At 39.8% G+C, this 24,869-nt stretch overlaps 1 protein-coding gene across 4 annotated transcripts; it reads left to right on the forward strand.

The window, feature by feature from the left end:
• Window positions 1–1,345: 1,345 nt before the first annotated feature.
• swap70a (switching B cell complex subunit SWAP70a) lies at window positions 1,346–23,512 on the forward strand. 4 transcript variants are annotated; one of them, XM_055010480.1, is made up of 14 exons: window positions 1,346–1,729; window positions 4,786–4,926; window positions 7,887–8,060; window positions 8,202–8,426; window positions 11,518–11,664; window positions 11,827–11,935; window positions 12,059–12,240; window positions 13,823–13,930; window positions 14,370–14,536; window positions 15,687–15,885; window positions 16,728–16,824; window positions 17,142–17,231; window positions 21,603–21,761; window positions 22,700–23,512. In XM_055010480.1, exons 1-13 carry the CDS (start codon window positions 1,634–1,636, stop codon window positions 21,623–21,625), a joined length of 1,758 nt encoding a protein of 585 aa, XP_054866455.1. In that variant the 5' UTR covers window positions 1,346–1,633; the 3' UTR covers window positions 21,626–21,761; window positions 22,700–23,512. The 4 variants fall into 4 exon arrangements, with proteins under 4 accessions (XP_054866455.1, XP_054866456.1, XP_023137071.1 ...); XM_055010481.1 differs by adding an exon at window positions 4,553–4,608 and having other exon boundaries at window positions 1,347–1,729; window positions 17,142–21,761; XM_023281303.3 differs by having other exon boundaries at window positions 1,348–1,729; window positions 17,142–21,761.
• The last annotated feature ends 1,357 nt before the right edge of the window (window positions 23,513–24,869 follow it).

The following is a 24,869-nucleotide window of genomic DNA, read 5'->3' on the forward strand; positions in this document are numbered from 1 at the left end:
ATAACCTTTATAATCCAAAACCCACCAGCAGGTTTTAAGGGCATGTGTTCTATTAAAAAATAAATAAATAAAAAATTACACCATGAATCAAACAGAAAACCAGAGAGAATTGACAGAATTGTAACTTTCCCTGAGCAACTCATCTGGTGTGTTGGTCCATCGTGGACACGAGTCATGATATTTCATCAACATTCCTTTATTTTACATGGCTTGTTTTAAAAACTGTCAAAAATAAGTCTTTTTCTCTAGCTGGATTCTATAAACTAAAAATTCTGCAGTCCTTGGCACATTTGCGAAGACATTCGTTACTCAGCTGTGACCAACAGTTACGTGGCAAAAATACAGGGACTTTTCAGCTGAACTGCAGGCTGTGTTTGCACAGAGCAGATAGGGCAAGATTATGTCAACAAATGAACAATGTTAAGTTAAATATCTGTAGTATTTATGATGAGCTTTTTTTCCCCTAGTATTGGTAACACCCAGCGGGCACATGGAAGAATGTATGTGTTTATTCCAGTTATTTTTTTTCCCCAAGTTTTGAAAAATAATTAAATTACATCTTTGTTCTTTTTGTGATTTATGGCATTATAACTTTGTCATGCTGCACAGAAGATTTGAGTTTCCACTACATCTAATCATGCTTGTGCTGGTTCCATAAAAGTGAAGAACATTCTGCAGTGAAGAATGAGCCCTTTAGGGAACATTCCCTAAATGTTCTAAAAAAATTAGGTTACAAAAAGTAATCTTCAGGGGATGGTCTTGGAAACGTCCCCTGAATATTCTCTGAAAGATTCATGAAATAACCAGAAGGTCTCTAAGTTAAGGTACAAAAAAGCCTTAAGGGAACAGCCAGTAAAATTTCCCTGATAGTTACCCAAAGGTTCTCTGAACAATTCACAAAATGACCAAGACCCACTGTTGCAAAAATGCAATGTCAGTTAAATTTTTTTCAATCATGTTTCTATCTATCTATCTATCTATCTATCTATCTATCTATCTATCTATCTATCTATCTATCTATCTATCTATCTATCTATCTATCTATCTATCTATCTATCTATCTATCTATCTATCTATCAGATATAATCTTTGCTCATTTTTCCTATATTTGGGTTTTACAGCTTTTATATATAATATATGTAAGTTACATATATATTATTAATTTTTTTATTATTCAAACATTATTTTTGCTCATTTTTTCTATGTTTGGGCCTTAAAGGGTTAAGGGAGCATTTCCAGAACTTTCCCTGAAGGTCTGAAGCGTTCATCAAATAACTTAAGGGGAACGTTGCCTGAGTGTTTTTTTTTTTTTTTTTAAACCAGGGTGCAAAAAAGTAAAGCAACACTCAGTCAACATTCTTTGAATGCTGTTGTTCGCCATGACTATTTATTAATACTTGATTACGGCTTTTGCTCCCAGTACATCCTCTGGAGATTTTGGCTGAAGTTAGTTAAATGACAGAAACTGTTGATCGTCATGTGGCGCCATCATCACGCTTCTGGTTGTGCGACTCCAACTTCCCAGAGGCGGATAGTTTCAAACCGCACCGACACAAACAGCAGACAGACACACAGACAGATAGACTGACTGACAGACAGACAGACAGGCAGACCTCTGGTGCTCAGGGACAAAATGTGGCATCGAGAGGAGCTTTTGAAATCCATCTGGCACGCATTCACAGCCCTGGACTTGGATCATCGTGGAAAAGTTTCCAAATCCCAGTTAAAGGTGCGTTTCACTTTTGCTGTTTCGCTTCACACGTTGACACCCACCGCAGGACGAACACTAACTGTGTAGTTATTGTTACTTTACAGGCCTAATTCACCACATCCTGGTGCTACTTGTTTTACATTTATGTGCACTTCTCTCGTGATAAACAGGGGACTTTACTGTAGAACTTAGTGGTGTAAAGTAAATGCATTTACCCATATTACACTTGCAGTGGACAACACACGTGAGAAATATCACTTCTGTATCAAGTGATTCAAAATTGTCACCTTAAATAAACAACAGTTTAGACTTACTGTATTAGAATAGCTACTGAATCCACAAAAAAGTCAGAACATCTTTCATTACTGAGATTCAAATCTTTTATTCTTAGTGCTGTTTATGTCTAGATTTGTTTTTGATGGCAGTCAGTCCTCATTATGGAGGATATCATTGTTGCTGAAATTTCTGGAGGGACGTTATGCAACTATTGAAATGTGATTTTTTTTCAACCCATACGTTCTCTTTAAAATACGCCAACCGTGTTTTTATAGATTCAAGTCCAGTGACACACTTGGCCAGGTCACAGTGTTCTTTAGATCAATATTATCATGCTGCAGTAACTGTTTTATTCCAAGTTCCTGAAGAATGGGAGTCACCTTATTAGCCAGTATTTTTAGAATTCATAGCCATAATTGTCTATAAATGTCATAACTCCGCCAAGGAATGGCGGATTTATGTGACGAGCGGCGTATGTTTGTCTGTGAATCTGTGTCTGTCTGTCTGTTTGTCAGTGTGAAACATTACTCAAAAACGGACTGACAGATTTGGATGACATTTTCAGGGGAAGTCAGAAATGACACAAGGACCACCTCATAAAATTTTCACAGTGATGCGGCTTATTGTCTGGATCCACGGCTTTGTTAAGGATTTCTCATTGCCAGATATAGCTGTCGGCACTGCGTCGCTGTAACCATGACAACAAGTGAACACTGTGTCAGTTACCTGCTGACGATCACGATTGCAATCCTCCTACAAATTGACTGTGATTTATCAGTTGGAAATCATACAAGGAACAAATGATTAAACTGCGGGGTGTTTCTGAGTCCCATCAATTCCTGCCGCCTGCTACATATTTAGGTTACGTGATGTGGCAAACCCCAGCCAGACAATGGTGAAGCTCCTGATGTTTCACAAAGCCTTTATTTACATTCAGCCGTCAGCCATATTTTGAACACAAATTCACCTTTCTGTCCTTCACTCCTTTCTCCAGGAAACACCATAAGAGCTTGTCCCCATTCCAGCTAGGTGCTTCTAAGTTTAGACACATCCTTTGTTAGACAGCAACAGCGTGTAACCATTTTCTTTCATCTTTATTTGAATTTTCAGACTTTTCGGCAGCGTCTTCGTCATGTCAAGAAACTGCTTATTGGATAAACACTTCCTGTGCCGCTGGAATGGTGACAAAAAAATGCTTTCCTGTCTTCCTCTTGACCGACCTATTGAATAAAACCAACTCATAAACAGCTCAAGGCCCTTTACTACTGGTCTTACCTGCTTTCCTGTCTTCCTCTTCACTTACCTATTGAATAAAACCAAAAAAAGGGCCCAAAAAACAAATTGGAAAAAAACGTCATAGTTTAGTACGTCGTCCAAAATGTGACCAAAAACGTCATAGTTTAGTATGTCATCCAAAATATCACAAAAATGTCATAGTTTAGTATGTCATCCAAAATATCACAAAAACATCATAGTTTAGTACGTCGTCCAAAATGTGACCAAAAACGTCATAGTTTAGTATGTCGTCCAAAATGTGACCAAAAACGTCATAGTTTAGTATGTCGTTCAAAATGTGACCAAAAACGTCGTAGTTTAGTATGTCGTCCAAAATGTGACCAAAAACCTCATTGTTTAGTATGTCGTCCAAAATGTGACCAAAAACGTCATAGTTTAGTATGTCGTTCAAAATGTGACCAAAAACGTCGTAGTTTAGTATGTCGTCCAAAATGTGACCAAAAATGTCATAGTTTAGTATGTCATCCAAAATATCACAAAAACATCATAGTTTACTATGTCGTCCAAAATGTGACCAAAAACGTCATAGTTTAGTATGTCGTCCAAAATGTGACCAAAAACCTCATTGTTTAGTATGTCGTCCAAAATGTGACCAAAACGTCATAGATTAGTATGTCGTCCAAAATGTGACCAAAAACCTCATTGTTTAGTATGTCGTCCAAAATGTGACCAAAACGTCATAGATTAGTATGTCGTCCAAAATATCACAAAAACGTCACAGTTTAGTATGTCTTGCACTGGCACCTACAACACATCGTGGATTCATAGCATTATAAGACATTATATTAGCAAAAATGTCATAAATTTGTCTCGTTGTTTGTGATTACCTTGTATTTTATTATGTATTGTAGATATTTAACGAATAGAGGAATTGAAGCATGTTTAATTAAGGTCTAATTGGCGACAGAGCTAATTTTCAGCTGTATCACTGAAACCCAGGCCTGAGAGGTGGTGTTTGGCTGTATGACAGCCTGAGCCTCAGTTTGTTTGCCTGCTGGCTTTCATGTCTATGTGAACAGCCTGACAAAGACACAGTCTGACTTCAAGGCTCCTGCAGGGCTTTTCATCTCTCACATATGCTCCCTCGGCACTGTGGAGTGGCCAGGAAAACTGTGAAACTCCCTATTTTGGGAGGTTTATTCATATCACGGTGACATCACTGTTAGCCTGGAAACTGTTGAAGAGGAGGTTTGTTTGAATCTAGTCCTCGCTGATGTGACTGTACAGATTAAATGAAATGTTTACGGTTGTCATTCTACATTGTTACAGCTGAACTAACCCATGGGAAGAATATCTAGTTTGAAAGTTCAACTTCAACAACTGAGGTAATGCTTGGTCAGTAATGCCAAACACTGATTTGCATATGTGTGAGACTGAAGTTGAGCTTCACCTTTAACTTACTATTTTTGCAGGAATGTGACTTTAGTTAACCTACCGTCTTTCCTCTCGCTTGCAGCACTCATGTTATGGTGGTTTCTAATTCACTTGTTGTGGTTGTTTAGGTGCTGTCTCACAACCTGTGCACAGTGATGAAGATCCCCCACGATCCTGTGGCACTTGAAGAGCATTTCAAAGATGATGATACAGGGCCTCTGTCCAACCATGGCTACATGCCGTATCTCAACAGGTTTATTCTTGACAAGGTGGGGGCAAAGAGTTTAAAACTTTGTAGTCATTATTTTTATTACTGATGCTCTGCTTTGTTCACAGGCAGCGTTTAAATCAGAGTTCCAGTAGACGATGAAACCAGAAATTGGTCTGGTCTTTTCTGTAAGCGACTGTGAAACCGTGATAACAGTATTGGGCAGCAAATTTAGCTCACTAAATATACTGTAAAAATGGATTAGTACAGTATCGAGGAAACATGATTAAACATGCAGACTAGGTGACAAATAACTAGCTGTATTTTACAGAGTCTCTCATGCCAGACAGAAACAAAAGAGTAGAAGCAAAATGAGAAAAACACTTGGGTCAATATATAGTTGCAGGACTTTTTATAACATAGTTGACAGGTATCATAGTTGACACTTTTGCTGTTTTCAGGCCTAAAATCAACATGGCCACCTATAACCAAACACCACATGGCATTTTTACAGAAAGATTCTTCTAAATATTATATATACAATTGAGTAAAATTGAAATTGAAAGTTCATTATGAAGATATTGTAGTAAACCTGTTGACATGCCATAAATCCACACTTGACTCACACACTACTTTATATTAAATAACTCAGAAAGCCTTGGAGTCTTGCCAGTCTTTTCTTCAGGAGGAAATGACATCATGTGGAGCAGGTCATGTGATTTGGAATTAACACACTTCCTTGAGAGATGTTTTTGTAATTAGTTGAAAGTTTCTCGGACACAGATACAATTTGTTATTTTCCATCTAAAATTTGGTATATTTCCAAAAAAGAAATATCTGTCATGATTACCTCAACTTCATAAGAACAATTTTTGAATAAGCTCATTTTATTATTGTTTAGCTAATTAGAAGGTGATTGTAATTAAATTGGGACGGTTATTTAGTTGACATTTTAGTGATATCCAGTCATTTTCTATCAATAAATGACTGTTTCCATAATAAATAATTATGGAATTTGTAAAGACATGATCACAATGAACCAAAAAAACTTTTTACTTTTAATAAAAATGTATGCAATATATATCCCACGGACTTCAAAAATCCCTCAATTATATATCGACCCACATAGCAGACCAATGCTAATGTAAATTGGACTGTTCACAGTATATTGTCCTATTGTAGTGTGATCCACTGTGTAGTTGTGTGCATGGATTCTATGCTACTTTCTGTCAACAATCCTCCAATGCAGCATATGCTTTTTTATAGATGTGAAAAATCAGTGTCTTTAAATGTCGGTGATGACACAGAATGGTGACAATTGCTAATGTCAGAAATTCTGCTTTGACACTGAGTAAAATATTTAGTGTTCATTAAACTGACTCACCAGATGTAGACTGCGGGCATAAGCCTGCCATTGGCTGTGATATATTTACCATTTTAAAAATCCCATAAAAAAAAAAAACACTCCGTAACTTTATGAACTTAAGTTTAAGTTCTCCTGCTCCCTTGAAACATTTTCAACAAAGACATCTCCTGACATTGTTCTCTCTCTTCTCTCCTTCCTCAGCCTTTGCAGTGACAATGAAAATTTGTCTGTGAACATCAGCAATTAAACAGAAAAGGGACTTATTTCTCAGTCACTGTAGCTTTTTATTTCTCTTAACAAAAGAAGTCGAACTTGGACAAGAGCTTTGCATAAATAACTTGAAATCATCAAAGAATAAGTAGACAAGTTGACAAATCTGACAAGATATTTGATGATGCCAGGTTTCAGCAATTTTTGACACTTTTTTAAATTATACTGAATGTCACACTTTGCCAGGAACAGTTCCCACAAGCTTTTTGTAAGACTTAGTTTGAAAATCTGAAAAAAAAACTAGTCAGTTACACAAACAATAAAAATAGTAAAAACCCACCAACAGGCACTAGAAGACTGCATGACGTGGATTAAGATGACTAATCATGACCTGCTTTGCTCTGTATTAGAGGAAATGGTTGCAAGCACTTCCCTGTTGTGCCTACAGCAACAACATGGGTTTTTTTGGTCTACTGTTTGTGCAATGGTTTTCTAATAATTTGTGGTTTAGTGGATTCTTGTTTTTTATTGCTGTGCAGCTTAGCGAGCTCAGTGTAAACCACAGCAAACACATCTGTTGAAGTTCTCTTCAAACTAAGCCCTTGTCCACACGTAGCCGGGTATCTCATAAAACGAAGATATTTTTCTACGATTCGGCCTATCATCCACACGAAAACGCAGATTTACGTCATCAAAAACGATTCTTTTTAAAAACTCCGACCAAAGTGAAGATATGCGAATTCTCCGTTTTATGCGTCTGCATGTGGACATCAGTAACCGGCGTTTTGCGTTTCGAAACGTCACCGCCTGCGACAAAATATGTTCCAACGTCACATATGCGACCTGTGTTTACATTCGGTAACAGTATGGATGCTCTCACAAGGTTTTGGGCGCTGTTTCTTGTACAGGCGCTTTTTACTTGCTTGTTTTTACAAGCCCAGATACTGCTCCACATTCAACAACACAGGCGAAGGACGACGTTAAGGACGGTTATTCTCCACCACCTTGCTAGGATTTGGGGAACTACTGCCACCTAAAGGTCCGGCATGCTTATGAATGTGCTGAAAAACGCACTTATGCGGTTAGGTATGGATGAAGCTTTTCACTAAAAACGAGGTGGTGTGTACGTAAGTTTTTTTCTAGACGGAGGGGGCAGGATATTCGGTTTTACAAAAACCCTGCTACGTGTGGACAAGGCCTAAAACTCTCACGAGCTGCTTGAGTTTCTCTCTTTGTACTTGAAGGCGGTTTTCTTGCCTTTCTCTCGGAGGTCCTGACTTGAATGAAAATGAGGCATTTAATTGCATCACGTTTGTACCTCACATCCTGCAGACTTGAGTTTTTAGAAAGGAGACAAACGCCTTTCTCCTGCTTAGCATTTGTAAACACGCAGATCACTGCCGCCAGCAAGCTTGACTTTGACTCTGCTGCGTTTTTGTTCACAGGTACAGGAGGATTTTGATGTGCTGGAGTTCTACAGGATGTGCTGGACACTGTGTTACAAGAAAAATATACACTCTCAACACCTCCTCATCTCAGATCGGGATGCTTTCAAAGTCTGGTGTATTTTTAACTTTCTGTCAGAGGACAAATACCCACTAGTCATCATCATTGAAGAGGTGAGGAAGATTCTTGCAGCTGCTTTCTCTAGGATTTTTTTCTATATCTTAGAGTGAATGATCTGAAAAAGGTCCACTCCACCATGGTTTTAAATTCTAAGTAAAGTGTTTTTTTTTTTTTTCCAATGTCCATCTCCCTAGATTGAGTACTTTTTGCGAAAGATGATGGAGGCGATGGGAAGTGGATGGAGTGAGGAGAGTTTTGCAGATTACAAGCTACAGCTGAACACAAAGAACTGCCTGACTGCCTGGGAATTGATTGAACTGGTGGGGTTGGGTCTCTTCAGCAAGGGCTTGGACCGCCAGACCCTGTCCATGGGCATCACCGAGGTCTTCACTGAGCTCATACTGGATGTGCTCAAGCAGGTCAGACAGGATGTAGATCTCAAATACACTGTGTCTTTTTCATATTTGCTGTCCAAACGCCATAGTTTCAAATTGATTATCCCATTTAGATCTCTCTCAACTGTGCACTCTCATCGCCTTGCTGACATTATCTAAACAAAGAAATTGAAAGAAAATGGTGCTTCTTATTTAAATAGCCTTCATTTGTTGTACTGCAGACAACACACACAGCGATGTATGTAGATTTACAGCAATTTGTGCCACAGTAGCTCTTCTTAGGTCAGACTACATGGACCAGACTTCACCTACCACCTGCATTAATGAGCTTCAGTTGCCTATGACTCTGTTGCATGCCCACTAGTTGTGCTTCTCTGGACCACTTTTGGCTGGTGCTAATCATCACATACTGGGATCCTCCCACAGAACCTGCCCATTTCGAGATGCTCTGAGACAGCCATGTAGCATCAAAATTAGTCATGCAGCAACCATTGTCAGATCTTTACACTTGCACTTTTTCCTAATTCCAACACATCAACTTCAAGAACTGACTGTTCTCTTGTAGTGTAAAAAACACTGGACTGAAGCTGTAGACTAAGATCTGTTGGCCACAACTGGAGAGTTTTTGTGTGTCAGCAACTGCACCTGCTCTGTCGAGTAAAATCAGAATGTTAAAGCTTGGCTCAAAAACTGTAACAAAGAAGGGAGACAACAACTGTGTGGTGACTGAAATGGATTTATTTTAACACAAAAAACAACCAAAACTACGCATTTAAGTCCCCAAACAGAAACCCGAAAACTATGCTGCTGTCAGAGAGAGAGGGCTGAAATGGAAGTGAGGGTGCTGCTGAGCCACTGGATGCCAGGTGTGGTTCAATCAGCTGACGACCCTCCCTCAGCTCTGAAAAAGAAAGACACAGACACCTAGTGTCCAGGTGGATGTTGTGGCTCAGTCTGTCTGCTAAGGGCCAGTGATGATCAGGCAGCTTTGCCAAACATATAGTCAAAAATCAATTCTGGATCAAAACTTAGAGTCTTCAAAAAAGTTTTCAAGAAAGTCTTCGAGAGTCTGATGCGAATAATGTTTATTCAATACAGAGGCTGTAAGAACAAACGAGCAAAATCTCAAGATTTTATCTGACTGCACAAAGCGTTACATCGTCTTTTATACCTACGCAAATTCCTTCTAAACACTCCTCTTCCATTCTGGAAGACCACAGCCCATTGTTTTAAGACCCAATCAGGATGTATATGATGTAATCACATCAAAAGTTAGACCACCTCCTCTTGGTTTCAACTCACGAGTGCAGACAAAGAAAGGGCATGCACTTTCAGTCCTGTTACACCCAGTCTGGGGGTTACTGAACGTAACATGAAGTGCCATCCTGCCGGGGTCTCAAGCAGCACACACCACAACGCTTCCCAAAGAAATTAACAATTTATTTTCAATAGACGAGAAGTAATAAACAAAGGTTGTATTAAACAAAACTAATCGAGGGCAGGTGTAACTAAAATTAGGGATGAGCTCTTCATTAAAAATAATAAACAAAACCACACTAAACTTACAGAGATTCACTGACCTACCAAAATAAAAGTACAAAATTAAATACAAGGTCTAACCTCCCTCTCTAAATCAAACAGGGGAAAACGAATGAAACAAAAAGTAGAAGCTCAATCCCTCCTACCACTACTACCGAACTTGGCTTTTAGTACACAATCAATGACTGAATGAATGAATGACTCGAGCTGCTGTGTGCCGGTTGGCACGCTGTGAAGGATGGCCCGCCCATCTGGCCCTCTCTCTCAGACCCAGAAACAGCATTGTCTTTCCGCTTTATATCCAGCTTTCTTGGTAGACCTAACCAATCCGTCCTTCAGGTGTCCAATCCTGGCGGCAGTGCGGCACAGCCCTATTTACATATTTGATTGGATAAACCAAAGGGGACACATACAGTACAGAAAAAAAACATGTTCGACCTCAGCCCTAACAGTCTTATGCCTTATGGGCTTCATGGGCTTCTGTTTTTTGCCGTTTCCCACAGGATTATTTAACGTATTCATAACTTGAGTTGACACGTTAGGTTTTCCAATCTTATCATTGTTAGCTCTTAAATTTGATTCACACATCCCATTTGTCTGATTTTATCCTTTGTTCAATCTTAAAATGCCACAACATGGACTGGTGGAGGGTTGTCACAAAAGTCAAACCTTAGGTCATATATATATATATATATATATATATATATGTGTGTGTGTGTGTTTGCTAGCATTGTGACGAGATATCATCTAAAACTCATGTAGAAGGAGCTTTCATGTTCAAGGGAATATGCTGAAGAAGCGATCATGTGTACTGGATGTATGATGAAAACTCTGACGTGCTATTTCCTGAATAAACATTACACAGGGATGAGTGAATCCACCTGTAGACATGAAATTACTCTGAAAGTTTAAAAAAAAAGGAGACTCTTCTCCATAAATGCAGGTGCATCAGAAGCTGAGGATCAGTTTGCTCCCTGGAGCAGTTTGGGTTTTTTCTGTTGCTGTTTCGACAGAACACCTCAAACTCTTTTACAACAGACTTTGACATCTCCAGTGATCTTTTTGATTGGACTATGATTTATTCATACCTACTCGTCTTCCTAAAAATTGGATCTTTGTAAAAATAATAACTTATTATTCCATCCAGTGAGCTGAGGATACTTTTGGACCAATTAGACCCGTGTTGGCGTTTGGACACGTCACACTTGCTGCCTACAGGGATGAGAATTTTCCACGGATCCGCGGAATTCCGAGTTTTTTTCCGCCGAAAGTATAGTTTTTGTGAATCGTGTAAATCCGTTGAGAAAATTGTAGGGGGGTAGGCAAGCGGCCGGCCGGCCGGCCGGCCAACATGTCGCGAGCCGAGGCTTGTGTGTGTGTGGGGGGGCTTCGGCAGACATTTTCCGAGTTTTTTTCCATTTGTCATTCTCATCCCTGTGCCTAATACATCCCACATCTTGCTATCTTTTTACAAGCTTATCATTGATTTAGTTTTTGCTTAATAAATGACACTGATGATGGCAGATTTATGATGTGATTTAAGTGTCTTTGTTTACCTCTGTGCCGTGTTTTAAAGGACTACATGATGAAAAAGGGCCACAAAAGGAAGAACTGGACTGAACGCTGGTTTGTCCTTCGACCCACCTCGTTGTCATACTATGTCGGTGAGGATGTTGAGGAGAAGAGGGGAGACATAATACTGGACCAAAGCTGCTGTGTGGAGGTAAACAGTCCAGCTGTGTAGTTAGTAGTTATAATATTAAGTCATGCTGTTGGGCTGTGTTGACTGAACCATTTAATGTTCCTTTTTGTTTCTAAATGCTGATGTACATTCGAACTGACAGTATGACTTAACTTAGAGTGTCATAATATTTTTCTCCTGTAGTCTCTGCCAGATAAAGACGGAAAGAAATGCCTTTTTATTATCAAGTGCATTGATAAAAGCTTCGAGATTAGTGCTTCGGATAAAAAGAAGAAGCAGGAATGGATTCAAGGTACTGACTAGTCATTTTCCACCGCTCTGTAACTTCCTCATCATGAAGAGGCTCATTGTTGAGTTGCTGACTCACCAGTGGTGAGATTGTCAGTGATTCCCGTCTCTCTTCGTCTTGTGGCAGCTATTCAGTCGTGCATCCAGCAGCTGAGGTTGGGGCTGTTGTCTCCTCACCGTGAGGCCCGGCTGAGGCGACGGGAGCTCCGGCAGAGGCAGCAGGTGGAGGAGGAGGACCTGGCAGAGAGGATGAAGCAGCTCCAGGCAGCCAGTGACACCAAGCAGAGAGAGCTGGAGGCCATGAGGATGGTCTGTGTTAAACTGCAACTCAGATGTTAACATAAGATATAAGATATGTTGTCTGCAGTGAGCTTCTCAGTCTCAGACATGATATTAAATATTGTATATCTGCTATAGAAGCTCTTTCCTCCTAAATAGGCCTGTTAAAAACAACCATAGAGACATCATTTTGATCCTCACAAAGATTTTTGTGTTCCATTTGTGCCCATCAGAAGCAAAAATATCCAATTTTGTGCAGTGAATGAACTGTAATAAATAATTATAGCCCGATAAATGATCATGATTAAGTCAAGGCCTCACTGATGCAGACTTTGTTTCTTATCGCAGGGCTGCTTTATACTAGATGGATGTTTACGCCGGGGCTGGTTCTAGCTTTAAACTGTATACAAATTTTTAGATTCTGTAGTTCTTGCCTGCTGTATTTGCAACTTTGGAGATAAAACTCCAGAAGTCCTGTAAGTGACTTAGTAATCAGGAGGTGGCTGAATTGAGTCCAGATATCTTCTCCCCTTGCGATTAGTGTTTCTGTAATAAGTAGGATAAACAAAGACTTACAGTTAAACTAACATTTAGAACTGTAGTTTGTTCGGATCCATACATTATTTAGAGCAGAATATGTTTGTGATGTTTCACAAGCCGTGGAACTGTGTTTGTTCTTTTACTTGTTTTTGCTCTAAGAGATGCTCTGCAGTGGGATAATTTGGAGGTAAGAAATTAGAAACAGTACAAATCCTTCATCTATCGGCTGAACCAAACGTGTTTTTGTCTTAATGTTTGATTGGCTGGGCCGAGGACACTCCTGTTTGACTCCTGATGACCAACTGAGGAACATTATAAATACTCTTCATTTAAATTTATTATAAAGGGCACCAAGTGGAGATACAGCAGGTCAGCATGTGCATTTGTAGATTTTGTTGGCATTTTCTGACATCTTCTTTTCTTTGGGAAGCACAAGCTGATCCTGAAGAGGGACAAATGTGTTAAAATGTATTTTATTGATGCTGTGATGGCTGTGAGGTTTCAGAAGCAGTAGTACAGTCAACTCAGTCATCATGAACAAAAATCTGACTTGTCCACTTCCGCTTATTGTTACCTATTCTGGTTCAGAATAACGCACACACAGCGCAGCAGAACTCTCACAAAGAAAAGGGAAGTAAAAGTATGTAAGCCATGCAAACAACAGTATATATCACGTCAGGGACACCTGCAGCCAGTGAAGGGTGTACGATCATTTCTCACTTCTCTTTTTACTCTGCCAGATGTTTTTACCAATTGTCAGAAATAGATCATGTCTATAAGCCTACTTAGTAATTATGTGGAGCGTAACTTTGTGTTTTTTTAAAATTACTTTTACTAAAATACACCACAGTGCCAGAAAGTAAAACATATTAAATTGACGACAAAACAAAACAGAAAAGGTGCTTCTTGATTATTTTACCAAGAAATATGTGTTGAAATGACTTGTCTACAGTAGACACAGATTCTCTCCTCAACGACACCCAAGTTTCTCTACTGTGTCTTGTTTTTCATCAGTTTCTGCACTATTTAATGTGAAGCAGACAAGTTGCAGCTCTTGTTTTTTGCTTCACAGAAAATGGAAGAGGCTGCGGCTAAAGCAGCGCTGGAGGAGCTCAGGAGGAAGAAGACTCAGTTAGACCTGCAGGATCGCTACAGACTGGACCTAGAGAGAGAGAAAATGGTAACTACTGTGCTCCTGATCATGTGGTGACACACCGCTTTGTCATCAGTACAGAAGGAGAACTAATGCATTTGATTAACTAAGACTGTCTTTTCATTTCATTTTTCATTTTTACCACCCGTCTGTGGTTTGGTCCTTTCAGGAAACCGGCTAAAATTACTTTAAATAACATATCCCATGATGTTGACTCATCTTTGGTCTGAGTGTCAGATGAGCTAACATATTAATCATCCTCTTAGTTGAATGACTACACAGAATAATGGCTTTGTAGGATAAGAAAAACTTTATTGTTTGCTCAAGTGCATCATTGCTTCAACACATATGGGGGTGTAGAAGGAGCTAAAATTAAGCAATCATCACAATACAGTGATTTATAGTTGATTTGTACATGACTGCAAAGAGCCTGTTGTGTAAGAATGTGCAACACTGTGTCATTCAGGTGCGTCAGCAGATGGAGGAGCAGGTGGCTCAGAAGTCCAGTGAGCTGGAGCAGTACCTGCAGCGCGTCCGACAGCTGGAGGACATGTACCACCGGCTGGAGGAGGCCTTGGAGGACGAGAGGCAGGCCAAGCAGGATGAGGAGGCCATGCGAAAGCTGCAGGCCAGGTCTCAGAAACACACAAACACACTGGGCGGCATGTGGATAAATACATGAAGTAATAATAACTCCTGTGTGAGATAATGAAAACCAGAGGGACAGATATGTGGTTTTTCAAAGCTGCGAACAGTTAGTCTTCTTGTCAGAGAACTGTTGACTCATTTTCTGGTTATATCCTGCTGTTAGATTATCTTATGCGGTCGGTCTTCAGTTATGCAGTGAGCTGAACTCTTCCACTTTTACTGAAAATTTTACTGGATGCACATATAAAACTGTTAAAATGATATAGAATCATAACAACATGAGATATTTCAAACCTGCAGTGAGAAACTTTTGTCTCCTCCTTCTGGCAGTGACAGTAATTACATCCAAAACATGCTTACATTGCTATTGATCGCTTTCTTTTTAGGCTTTAAATCCTTCGTCTAGATGCCGAGTTTCCTTTTTATCTGGAACATTAGAATTTTTTTCCTGGATGCCACCTCCTTTTTTCCACCATACTCCATTTTGTTGTCGCCTTCTCTGTCTCAGTCGCTGCGGTTGCTCCCTTCTTTACTGGAAAACCAGTTGTTGCTGGTTAATGTAACATGCACTACACTGGCCAATGCAGGAATATAGACAGATTTATAAACCACTGATGGACTTAATCAACATTGAGTGTAGTCGTTTGACAAAGACTTGAAAGTGGAAGATGTTCATTTTACTTGCAAAAGTCCCTTATGCCAACTTTAAGTACAGTTACCAGGAAACTGGATTCACAAAAACATAAATTCACTTGCAAATCACTTCCATCGACCCTAATGCTAGAAAGGAACTAATTCTCACACGTAAAAGAGCAACATCAAGTCTGCATAGGAAGAAGAGCACATTGATTGTACCATAAAGAGCTTAATTAATAGTTATCTAGATGTTCTCTAGTTCTCTGTTGTATTAGCAACAAATGTCGAGCTTGGTTACCACTAAATGTATGAATTTACATTTGTTTACTTACAAATCTAAATTTGTCTGCTGTACATGTCTGCTGTCTGTGCCTGTTTTGAACTGACAAACACATTTTTCAACCCTTGTTCTGTGCTCTTCATTTCACGGGATTTTAATGAATAAAGAAACTGTCAGAAACATTTTTTTCCAGCATCCTTGCTGTTGGTTTCCTGGCAGGCTGCTGGAGGAGGAGGCAGCCAAGAGGGCCGAGCTGGAGCAGATCCAGCTGCAGCAGCAGAGGGCGCTGTGTCAGACCGAGGCGGAGAAGCGGGAGCTGATGGCCGAGCAGCTGGCCAAGGAGAGAGACCTGCAGGCCGCCACGCTGCAGCTGGAGCGGCTGGAGAAGGAAAGACAGGGAGCGCTGGAGCAGTACGAGGTCAGGAGCAGACGTGGAAGTTTACAGGGATCCACTGACATGAAAACACGACAGACGGCTTTAAATCTAACCTTAGCCAGGACGTCAGGCTTTGGCATCAGAAATGGTTTTATTCATTTTTCTGTTCTGGGTTGAAGAGAACGGGCATCTGTAAGTGCAAGGTTGCATGATGTTATGGGCGGCTATGGCTCAGCTGGCAGAGCAGAGCATGTGGAGGGGCACTTCTTCATCCCCCACCCCACCTGTCAGCAGCTGATTCTCCTGTCGGAGAGCAAGTAGTTCTGTAACCAGGTCTGCTTTTCCTCCATTTTGACGGCTCTGATTATTTGCCTTCACACAAGCAGAGTCATGACTACTCTGAGTCATGCTGAAGTGTTCTTGGGCAAGACACTAAACCTGTAGTTGCACCTACCTTGCAAGCACCTTGAAAATAAGCTCTGTTGCCATTTGTGTGTGAATGGGTGAATGAGAGACACATTGTAAAGCACTTTGAGTACCAATAGGGTAGAAAGGCACTATATAAGTGCTGACCAAAGAATCCTGAACATCACTAAAGACCGGTCATACCAGCCGATTCCACCCGGCGAAGCTTGTGCCACAGTTAGACTGAAGCTGTACATTTTGCCTCTCACGCTAAAAAACACTACAAACTATGCCGAAGGGGGCTGATCCAATAAAGTCTGCAACAAACAATAGATTCACCAAAATCTAGCAGTTAAAACAAATGCTAAATGTTAAAAGGGTTTTAAAATATCCACAACTTTCACTTATCCACCTGTCTATTCTGTGCTAGCACCTCCTCAGCGTCTGACTGCATCTCTGTCTTTCTTCCTGAGATACAGGAGGTGTCGAGGAAACTCAAACGAGCCGCTACCAAGACTAAGACTTGGAAAGACAAAGTGGCAAAACATGAAGGGCTGGTGCGTCTCATCCAGCCAGGTAGGTGGAGCTGATGGCTGCTCCTAAGTAGTTATCAGTTCTTTTGTACAGTCATAGTTGTGCAGCTGCAGCTATATCTGGGCTGGTTCACAGTTTCCACATTTGTCTTCTAGTAAAGCTGTAATGTTTCACAGTCTGAGTAAACGTGATGATCTATATACCAAAAGATGCCACAGGTTATACACTGACCCTGAATTAAGAATCTACGTGCATCCCAAAGACAATCAAACGCTGTTCTTCTTTATTAACAGTTTTGTACCTGTGACTTGTTTATAAGTACATCTTCCTAAAATACATTCCTCCCTTTTGTCTTTTAGGTCATAAAGGACTTCAGCAGATGACTAACTGGGGTCCAGCAGCGTTTACTGATGCTGAGTTGGAGCAGAGGAAGAAATTATGGCAGGACAGTAAGAACCAGGGAGCTCAGGCTCAGTGAACATTTTAGATGAACGACTGACTGATTGATCGGGAAAACTCTGGCTGTGTCCGAAAACACTGCATGTTCACTCTTTCAAGCCAATAGACACTGTATATTCAGTAGTATGCAGTGAGTTGAAAAGTCAGATAATTGTCATTATTTCGAATTCGGACTGAAAACAAAAACTGCAGAAAGAAAATGTTCAGTGTTATGTGTGAATATTCAGTGATTTCAGACGCAGCCTGTTCTTAAGATTTGATAACATAAACTTACTGAGCCACGTGGTAGCTGCAAAAACTGCTTCACTTATAGAATTTGAGGTACTTTTAAATATACAGAGCAGGTTTAATGCATTTCTTCTGTACAAATACCATCACATTCGGGAGGGAGAAGTTCATACTTGACCTTGGAAGACGTCTGGCGAAATACTTTCAAATGTCCCACATGGTGAAAATATATCTTTATTATGTTTAGTATGTCTTAAAAAAAACTTGGACGTGCAAAATACCACCGCCATTCCTCTGCTTCAGTGCAACCTAAACAGCCTTTACATCTGTTTGCTTCCCTCCTGCTCTCTGTGCTCACATAAACTGCATTTAAATACACCCAAGTCCCCAATAAATCTGCTCTCATTTATATGTTTTTTCTGTTTCTGTTGTCAGACAACAGAACAAGTATGAAATACTGACTGACACACAGCATGTTAAGTGGAGGTCATTTCAGAGCCATTTCCTAGCCGCTACTCTGCACAGATAAACTACTGATTTTATTACAGTAACACCGTCTAAAAAACTCACCGCACACGGGGTAAAAACAACAACTGCGCAGTGAATTTGGGCATATTTTCATGTAAAATAAATAAGAAAATCCTCTTCTCACACATCATTCTCATTTATGGTTGTTCAACTGTTTTACTCCATGCTGTAGGTCACAGACAGAGAGAGTCTTCTTCCTGAAGGGTGCATGGTCAGAAGCAGATCAGCTGTATTTAAAGCTACAGACACATTTAGAACAGGAGTAAAAACAGTGGTCACAGTGAGAGGAATCACTTTTGCTGTATTTTGAGCCGAGACTTGTTGAAAATGGCCTCAATATGCAACCTTTAAGTCAGCGTCTACTTACTAGCTTTCTTTCTCTAACGTCCCGTCTTATTCAGCAGATGCAGTTTACCCAGTTGTCATGGAGATAGTGATGATAGATCGTGAACCATCTCTGTGAGAAATAAGCAAACTTCATGCACTGAAGACATAAATAAGACTGAGGTGTAGTCAAAACCGCTGAAATAGAGGAGAAAAAATGGATCCATGTTCTCAATTTATTCAGCTCCTTTTGTAATTTTTGTCCGTTGTTTTTCATTTCATGCGCTGTTTAATGTAACTACTTTGCAGTTTTCCATGTTTTGCGTTGACAAACTTTACTGCCCCATAAATGGAGGAAAACATTTAAGATTTTACTTGTATTTAGCAGACTGTAAGAGTAGACAATTTCCTACACAGCCTCGGTTTATTAGCTGGAGATGACTGAACTGCATTTGTTAATCAACATAATACAACGTAAAACAATTTATTTTTCATGAAAGTGGATGGCTATTTTCATTTCATAGATTGAGAACAGCCTTTTTGCAAATAAAGACACTTAAATATGGCTTAAGAATCCTACAAGCTCTCTCTTTTCTATTTTATTGGACCTTGGAGTCTTCGTGTATCTCTTGAACAGTGTCCACCAGGTGTCACCATATGAACAGGATCCTTTGTTAGTTAGAACCTGAGCAGGAAGTAGTCTGTGTGCTGCTGTTATTGGCAACTTCAAACAGCAAAACCTCAGAAAATCTGACGAAGAAGGTGTACAATAGCAGTACATAGACAATATTTTCGGATGCTTAGGAGCCTCAGAGTGTCTCCAGACTTTAACCTGGAGTTCTTCTTGCTCTTACCGCTCATGAAAAATAAACCTTTTGTCCGTTAGAAGCTTTGTTGGGACTATTTTGAGACTGAGGCCTCATTCAATCAGATTCAGATTTCTAAAAAAGCACTGCAGCAGGGAAGGACTGATCTGACGCTGACCTGCTTTAGCAGACGTGAGCATCAACCACAGAGCTGCTATCAGAGTGGTTCTTCTTGTTGGCAGATGTAAGAAAGAAAACAGTGGATCTCTACATGCTCTGGTTACCTCCATGACAGGCCTGTAGGTGTTTGACAATATGACTTCAGTGTTCCTGTAATCACACAACGAGATGAATCGCTCAATGCACGTGGCATGCGGTGGTGGGGTCTCGTTTTTTTTGCTGCGTCTCGGTGTTATAACAAATCAGTTGGTGCAACAAAGAGATCCACTGTTCTGAGACATACGCCTCGCCCTCATGCTCGAGTGAAAAGAGAGACTCATTACAGGAATACTGTAACTGGGTGAAACTGTCAGCTGTGGGTACTTGTTTGTCTCACAAAACTCAGCCCACCTTAATTTGCCCGTAGAAAAAGAGGAGCTGGAAAAAAAAACTGAGAAAGTTCATTTTGAGTTCAGATTTGTTCGAGCAAGAAGTGAGATGAGAACCTGCATATATTCATACACTGATCTAACAGTCGGCACCGTGCACGTCTCTTTACACTGGCGGACTATTGAGAAAACATTTACCACATCAAGATTCCAAAAAAACAGCCAGTTATTGGTAGAATTTGTTTGTTTTCATTGCAGTATTTGTCAGGAATTGTGCTCTGGTGTGCAGTAAACAGATTTGCTGTTCACATTTCTTCAGTGAGAGGTATTTATATCCCAGAATCTGAGAAAAAATGTGCCACTTTTTTTACTGCAAAGACTATTCTCAGAATCTGGAGTTCATCTCCGTAGCTAAATTGCACAAGCCCCCCGACATTCCAAGTATAAGGATATCTGTAGCTGTCTCGCCCTCACCCCATGTGTCCGAAAAATGCGCAGAACCAATTCATCTGATTCCCGTCCAATCATCGAAACTGATTTGAAACTGGAAGGCTTTATGGGATTGTCTGCCGGTGAAAAAAATGTCTGGCAGATGCCTGTTTTCTGAGTTAGATGACTTCCCACAGTGACCTCATGGCCCGGAGCGTTTCGCATAGTTGAACAGTCTCGGGGTTTTAAGCTGCAGAGAGAAGCTGTGGGTCACTTCCACTGAGTTACTTATCTGAGGCCCTGATGTTTTTCACTTGCCAAAGTGGGCCAAGAAAACAGACTTTAGTGCAAACTGGAGCAACGCTCACTACCACTGTTCCCTCTAAGCTGCGCACGTGCGCAATTGCGCACTGCTGACACGGTCTCCGCGCACAGAAAATCTGCGCTGCGCACAAAAAAAAAATCCAACCTAAATTGTAAATAAAACAAACACGTAACAATTCATTCTGTGCTATTTTTCAATGTGAGTCAGTGAGTGACCGGTGACTGGCTGCTGCAGCCAATGATGCGATTCACATACGTATTTACCATAGACTGTATATAATGGTATTTATGCAGCTAATCAATGTCATTGACAGACGTCCTTATGTGCAGCCATCGTTGTTCTCATAGATATGAATGAGTAGATAGGACACGCCCCTTTGAGCTGCGCTACAGCGAGGCTAAGCTAGTGGAGGCAAAGTTTCAGTGCATTCCGTTGATGTAGATGGCATGAAAACGGAAACAAGTATGCCGGCTCACTGTGCTGCATACAGTTACACACTGTGTCGTACGATTGAGACAAGGAAACTTGGAATGACTTTTCATAGGTAAGAATAGTTTTTGGCTCTTTTTTCATTATGAAATCTTGTTGAGAGCTTCCAGTCTATGAGAGCTAACTAGTTAGCCACTAGCAAAATGCTAAGGCGAGCTAGCAGCTTGACAACCAAATACCAGACGATTAATAGTAGCTGTAGTATAGTTGTACAAGCAGTAGTAGTAATACTAAAAGTACAAGCAGCAGTAGTAGTATAAACAGCTGTTAGAGTCGTAGAAGTAGTATCAGCATTTGTAATAGTATTACAAGTTGTAGTAGCAGTGCCAGTATCAGCAGCAGTAGTTACTGTACTACCACTACTACCAGTAGTAGTCACATTGCTATTACTGCCACCAATACTACCAATAGTAGTTATAAAGCCTAACTCATATATCCAGATTACCATCTATGTTCTTCCTCCAAACCCATTTTATGATTGGGATTACAGGCAGTTCTTTAGAACTGCTCTAAAATAATTGAAATGTTACTAAACAAGGTTATACTTAGCAAATTAAATAGCTCTCGTCTCCAGTATATTGGCGAATTCAGTTCTTTGTACTTAATTTATTAGCATGATTTCTTTTTTAATATGGTGTGTACAGACTTAATTACTTCTCTGTCTACTTTTCTTACTCCATGTAGGTTTCCCAGAGACTATGGGTTGAGGAGGAATTGGAAGTTTGTCGGCTTCGACCTGGTGTCATTCCATCAGTGTTAAACTTCCTGGCTCATCTTGGAAGAGTACGTGCCAGAAAGACCACGACCAAGCAGCCTTGAGATCTTAGGCAGCGTCTCCCTGAGGTGGGTGTCGATGGTGTTCACAGTCAGGTCTGTGGTAATCCCATCAAAAAACAAAACAGAAAAAAAATCTAGATTATAAATCAACATGTAACCAAAGCACTCTGTGTATAATGCCATAGTATAGGATGTAGTTCAGAAAATGTGAACGTATAGTATGCTTTACTCAAGAATAACATAGTATGGCCTGTAGTTCATAGTACAGCATGTTGGCAAGAAAAAAAACAAAACATAGATTATTATGTGGTTCAAAAAGCGCAAAATGATAGGATGTTGCCTAAAATTGTCATGTATGATATGTGGTTCAAAAAATGTCTTAGTGCAGTATATTGTCAAAATAGTATGTAATTCAAGAAAACATCAGAGTATAATATGTCATCTAAAAAATGCCAGAGAATAATAATTTCATTGCACAAGTAAAAGTATAGTAACTTTTAAAACTGTTCGAATTCGTGTATGTTGCTAAAAAAAAACAACAAAAAAACTAAAACAAAAAAAACGTCACAGTAATATGTCAATTAAAAAAGCCTATAGTATAGCGTGTCGCCCAACAAACATCATAGTATAGCATGTCGCTCTAAAAACGTCACAGTATAGCCTTTAGTCCACAGCTGTCAGTAGGTGAGGAGCAACACAAAAACAGTCCAAACGCTGGTTTCCAGAGGGTTAGACAAGAATTTATTTGAAAGAGTAAGTTTACAACAACACAACATGTGAGGGGATTAAAAACAAATGGGGGTTAGTAAAATAAAAATAAATCAACAGAACTAAAAGTGAACTTCATGTTGACATTGATGGGCATTCAGGAACAAGGTAAAAGATAATCAATACCAAAAAAAACTCTTCCTGTTCACCTCTTAAAACCCAAAAAAACCCCGCAGTAACACCCTAAACTAAAGCTACCAATGGGTTCCCTGTTTTCCTTTGTGAACAATTCAAAGGTCTCTCTCTATCTCCCCACACATCTACCAACCACTGGAACACATCTCCAAAGTTCTGCCAGGCCAGCTCAGCTTCCCCTCAGAAGAAGTGCTGCCACCTGCCAGATGAAGGAGCCTTTTGAGAGGCAGCTGGCATCGTGATTGGACTGTACTTTGGTCTGTTCCAATCCAGCTTCAGCTCCAGAGACGGCAGGCGGGACGAGTCAACGGAGGCCGGGTGGACGAAGGTATGAAGCTGAGTACAATCCAGAAAACAACAGAGGAGGAGTACAGCGGTCCAGGGCCAGAACAAGCAGAGTAGCATCGTATGTCTCTTAGAAAACATCATAGTATAGAAAAAACGCCATCATATACATCGTATATTGTACAAATAACAAGTCAGAGGAAAGAGACATACATTGTAGAATTGTAGTAATTGTGGGCTGACTGGCCTTGGCAATGGTCGTCGGAATGTGAATAACACTGACCACACTTCACAGAGGTTATAAGCTGAGGCAACATCAACCACCACCAGAACTGAAGAAGCCTCTTGGATGAGTGGTGAAACGTCTTCAAGGAACCTTCTTAAAGTCCAGTTGGATTGATTTAAACAACTTTGGATGACTGATTTACTGATTATCAGTATTTTATTTTTTACTGATTTACGGTAATAAATAAATTTAAAAATGGTGCTACTTTGGCTCTGAACCTTTATCTACCTGTGGTCGCTCTGTCTTCTGGAGTGATTTGATTGGTTATACGTCACGAATAAAACTCCTTTAACTTAACATCTGTAAACAAAACAAAAACGTATCAACAAAGTTTTCTGTTAGAGTTTGTGTTCTTCACTACAAGATTTTAAATACTTTGATTTACTGCAAATGAATATCTACTCCAAATGTCTCACTAATAATCATTATCAGCCTTAAAAACCGACAAAACACCCCTCTATACTCGACCACACTTAGTACAGTCCGGTTCCTCCGTCTATAAATCTGCTTGGAATCTTCCACTTCCTGTTTGTCAAAGTGGCCTTCTACCTGGACAGGTTTTGTTGGAGCTCATGCAACAAACATTTTGGGTAACTGCACTTTAATATGGATGGATGACACTGAATTAGAGTCTGTTTTAATGGGACTGAGTTAAGATGTGTAGCTCTGTCATTAAATAGGAAATTATTTCCCAGAATTCACAGAGAAAAGTCTGAAATGTTTGCTAGGTTAGCGTCCCACATGTTCTTTGGCTCAGCTAAAGGTAACTCTCTCCAACTTCTGGATCTCTTGAGTTGCTTGTTGTTAAAATATCTTGCTAGAGGTGCTGAAGCTCAGAAAGTCTGAGATGTTTGTTCAAAATAAGCTCATTCTCAAGTCTTATCTGAACTGTCCTCTTTTGTTTGAACTTTCCCTGAACTTAGGAGTTAGGAGCACATTCGGACTCAGTCTCATTTATGTAGCGATTAAACTTCAGTGTCATTTATTGATGTTAAAGTGCAGTTTTTCAAATGTTTGTTGCACATGCTCCCGACCAAACCAGTCCAGGTGGAAGACGATGTGAAGAGAAAGCTCCAGAGGATGAATATCACACATTTACATTGGAAATTAATGTCCTTTAATTAGACATTGTCATGCAAAAGTTGGATTTCCCTTTAATGATGTTCAAATCTTTGAGTGTTTTGTTGATGTTGGTTTCTAAATGTTTTTTGACACTCGGCCCCAAAGATTAAAACCTTCTACGCCTCACAAGCTGCAACAATTCACACATCAACTATCTTTCTGACTAAACTAAGATAAAAAGTGAAAAACTGCCTAATTCCTGCATCATGAATGTAAATCTTTTTGGTTTTTATGACAGTAAACTGAGTATATTTGGATTTGACATTTTATAAACCAAAACAAGAAATGAATTACTGGAGAAAACAATCAACAGATTAATGGAAAAAGAAAATGTGTTTTCCAACATATATGGCTGAATTACTCCAACATTACAAGATACATACAATTTGAATTCAATTTTATTTATATAACACCAAATACAGATCAAATTGTCTCAAGACACTTTATTTTTATATTTTTTGTCATATTTAAAATATGACAAAGTAAGAAATTTATACCTCTTGACTAATCCAATTTATTACTTGGTTTTTAAGAGACTAATCGACAACTAAAATAACTTTCTCCGCTAAAACTAATAA

The sequence above is a fragment of the Amphiprion ocellaris genome, chromosome 1 (assembly GCF_022539595.1).
Source record: "Amphiprion ocellaris isolate individual 3 ecotype Okinawa chromosome 1, ASM2253959v1, whole genome shotgun sequence".
NCBI classification, from domain to species: domain Eukaryota; kingdom Metazoa; phylum Chordata; class Actinopteri; family Pomacentridae; genus Amphiprion; species Amphiprion ocellaris.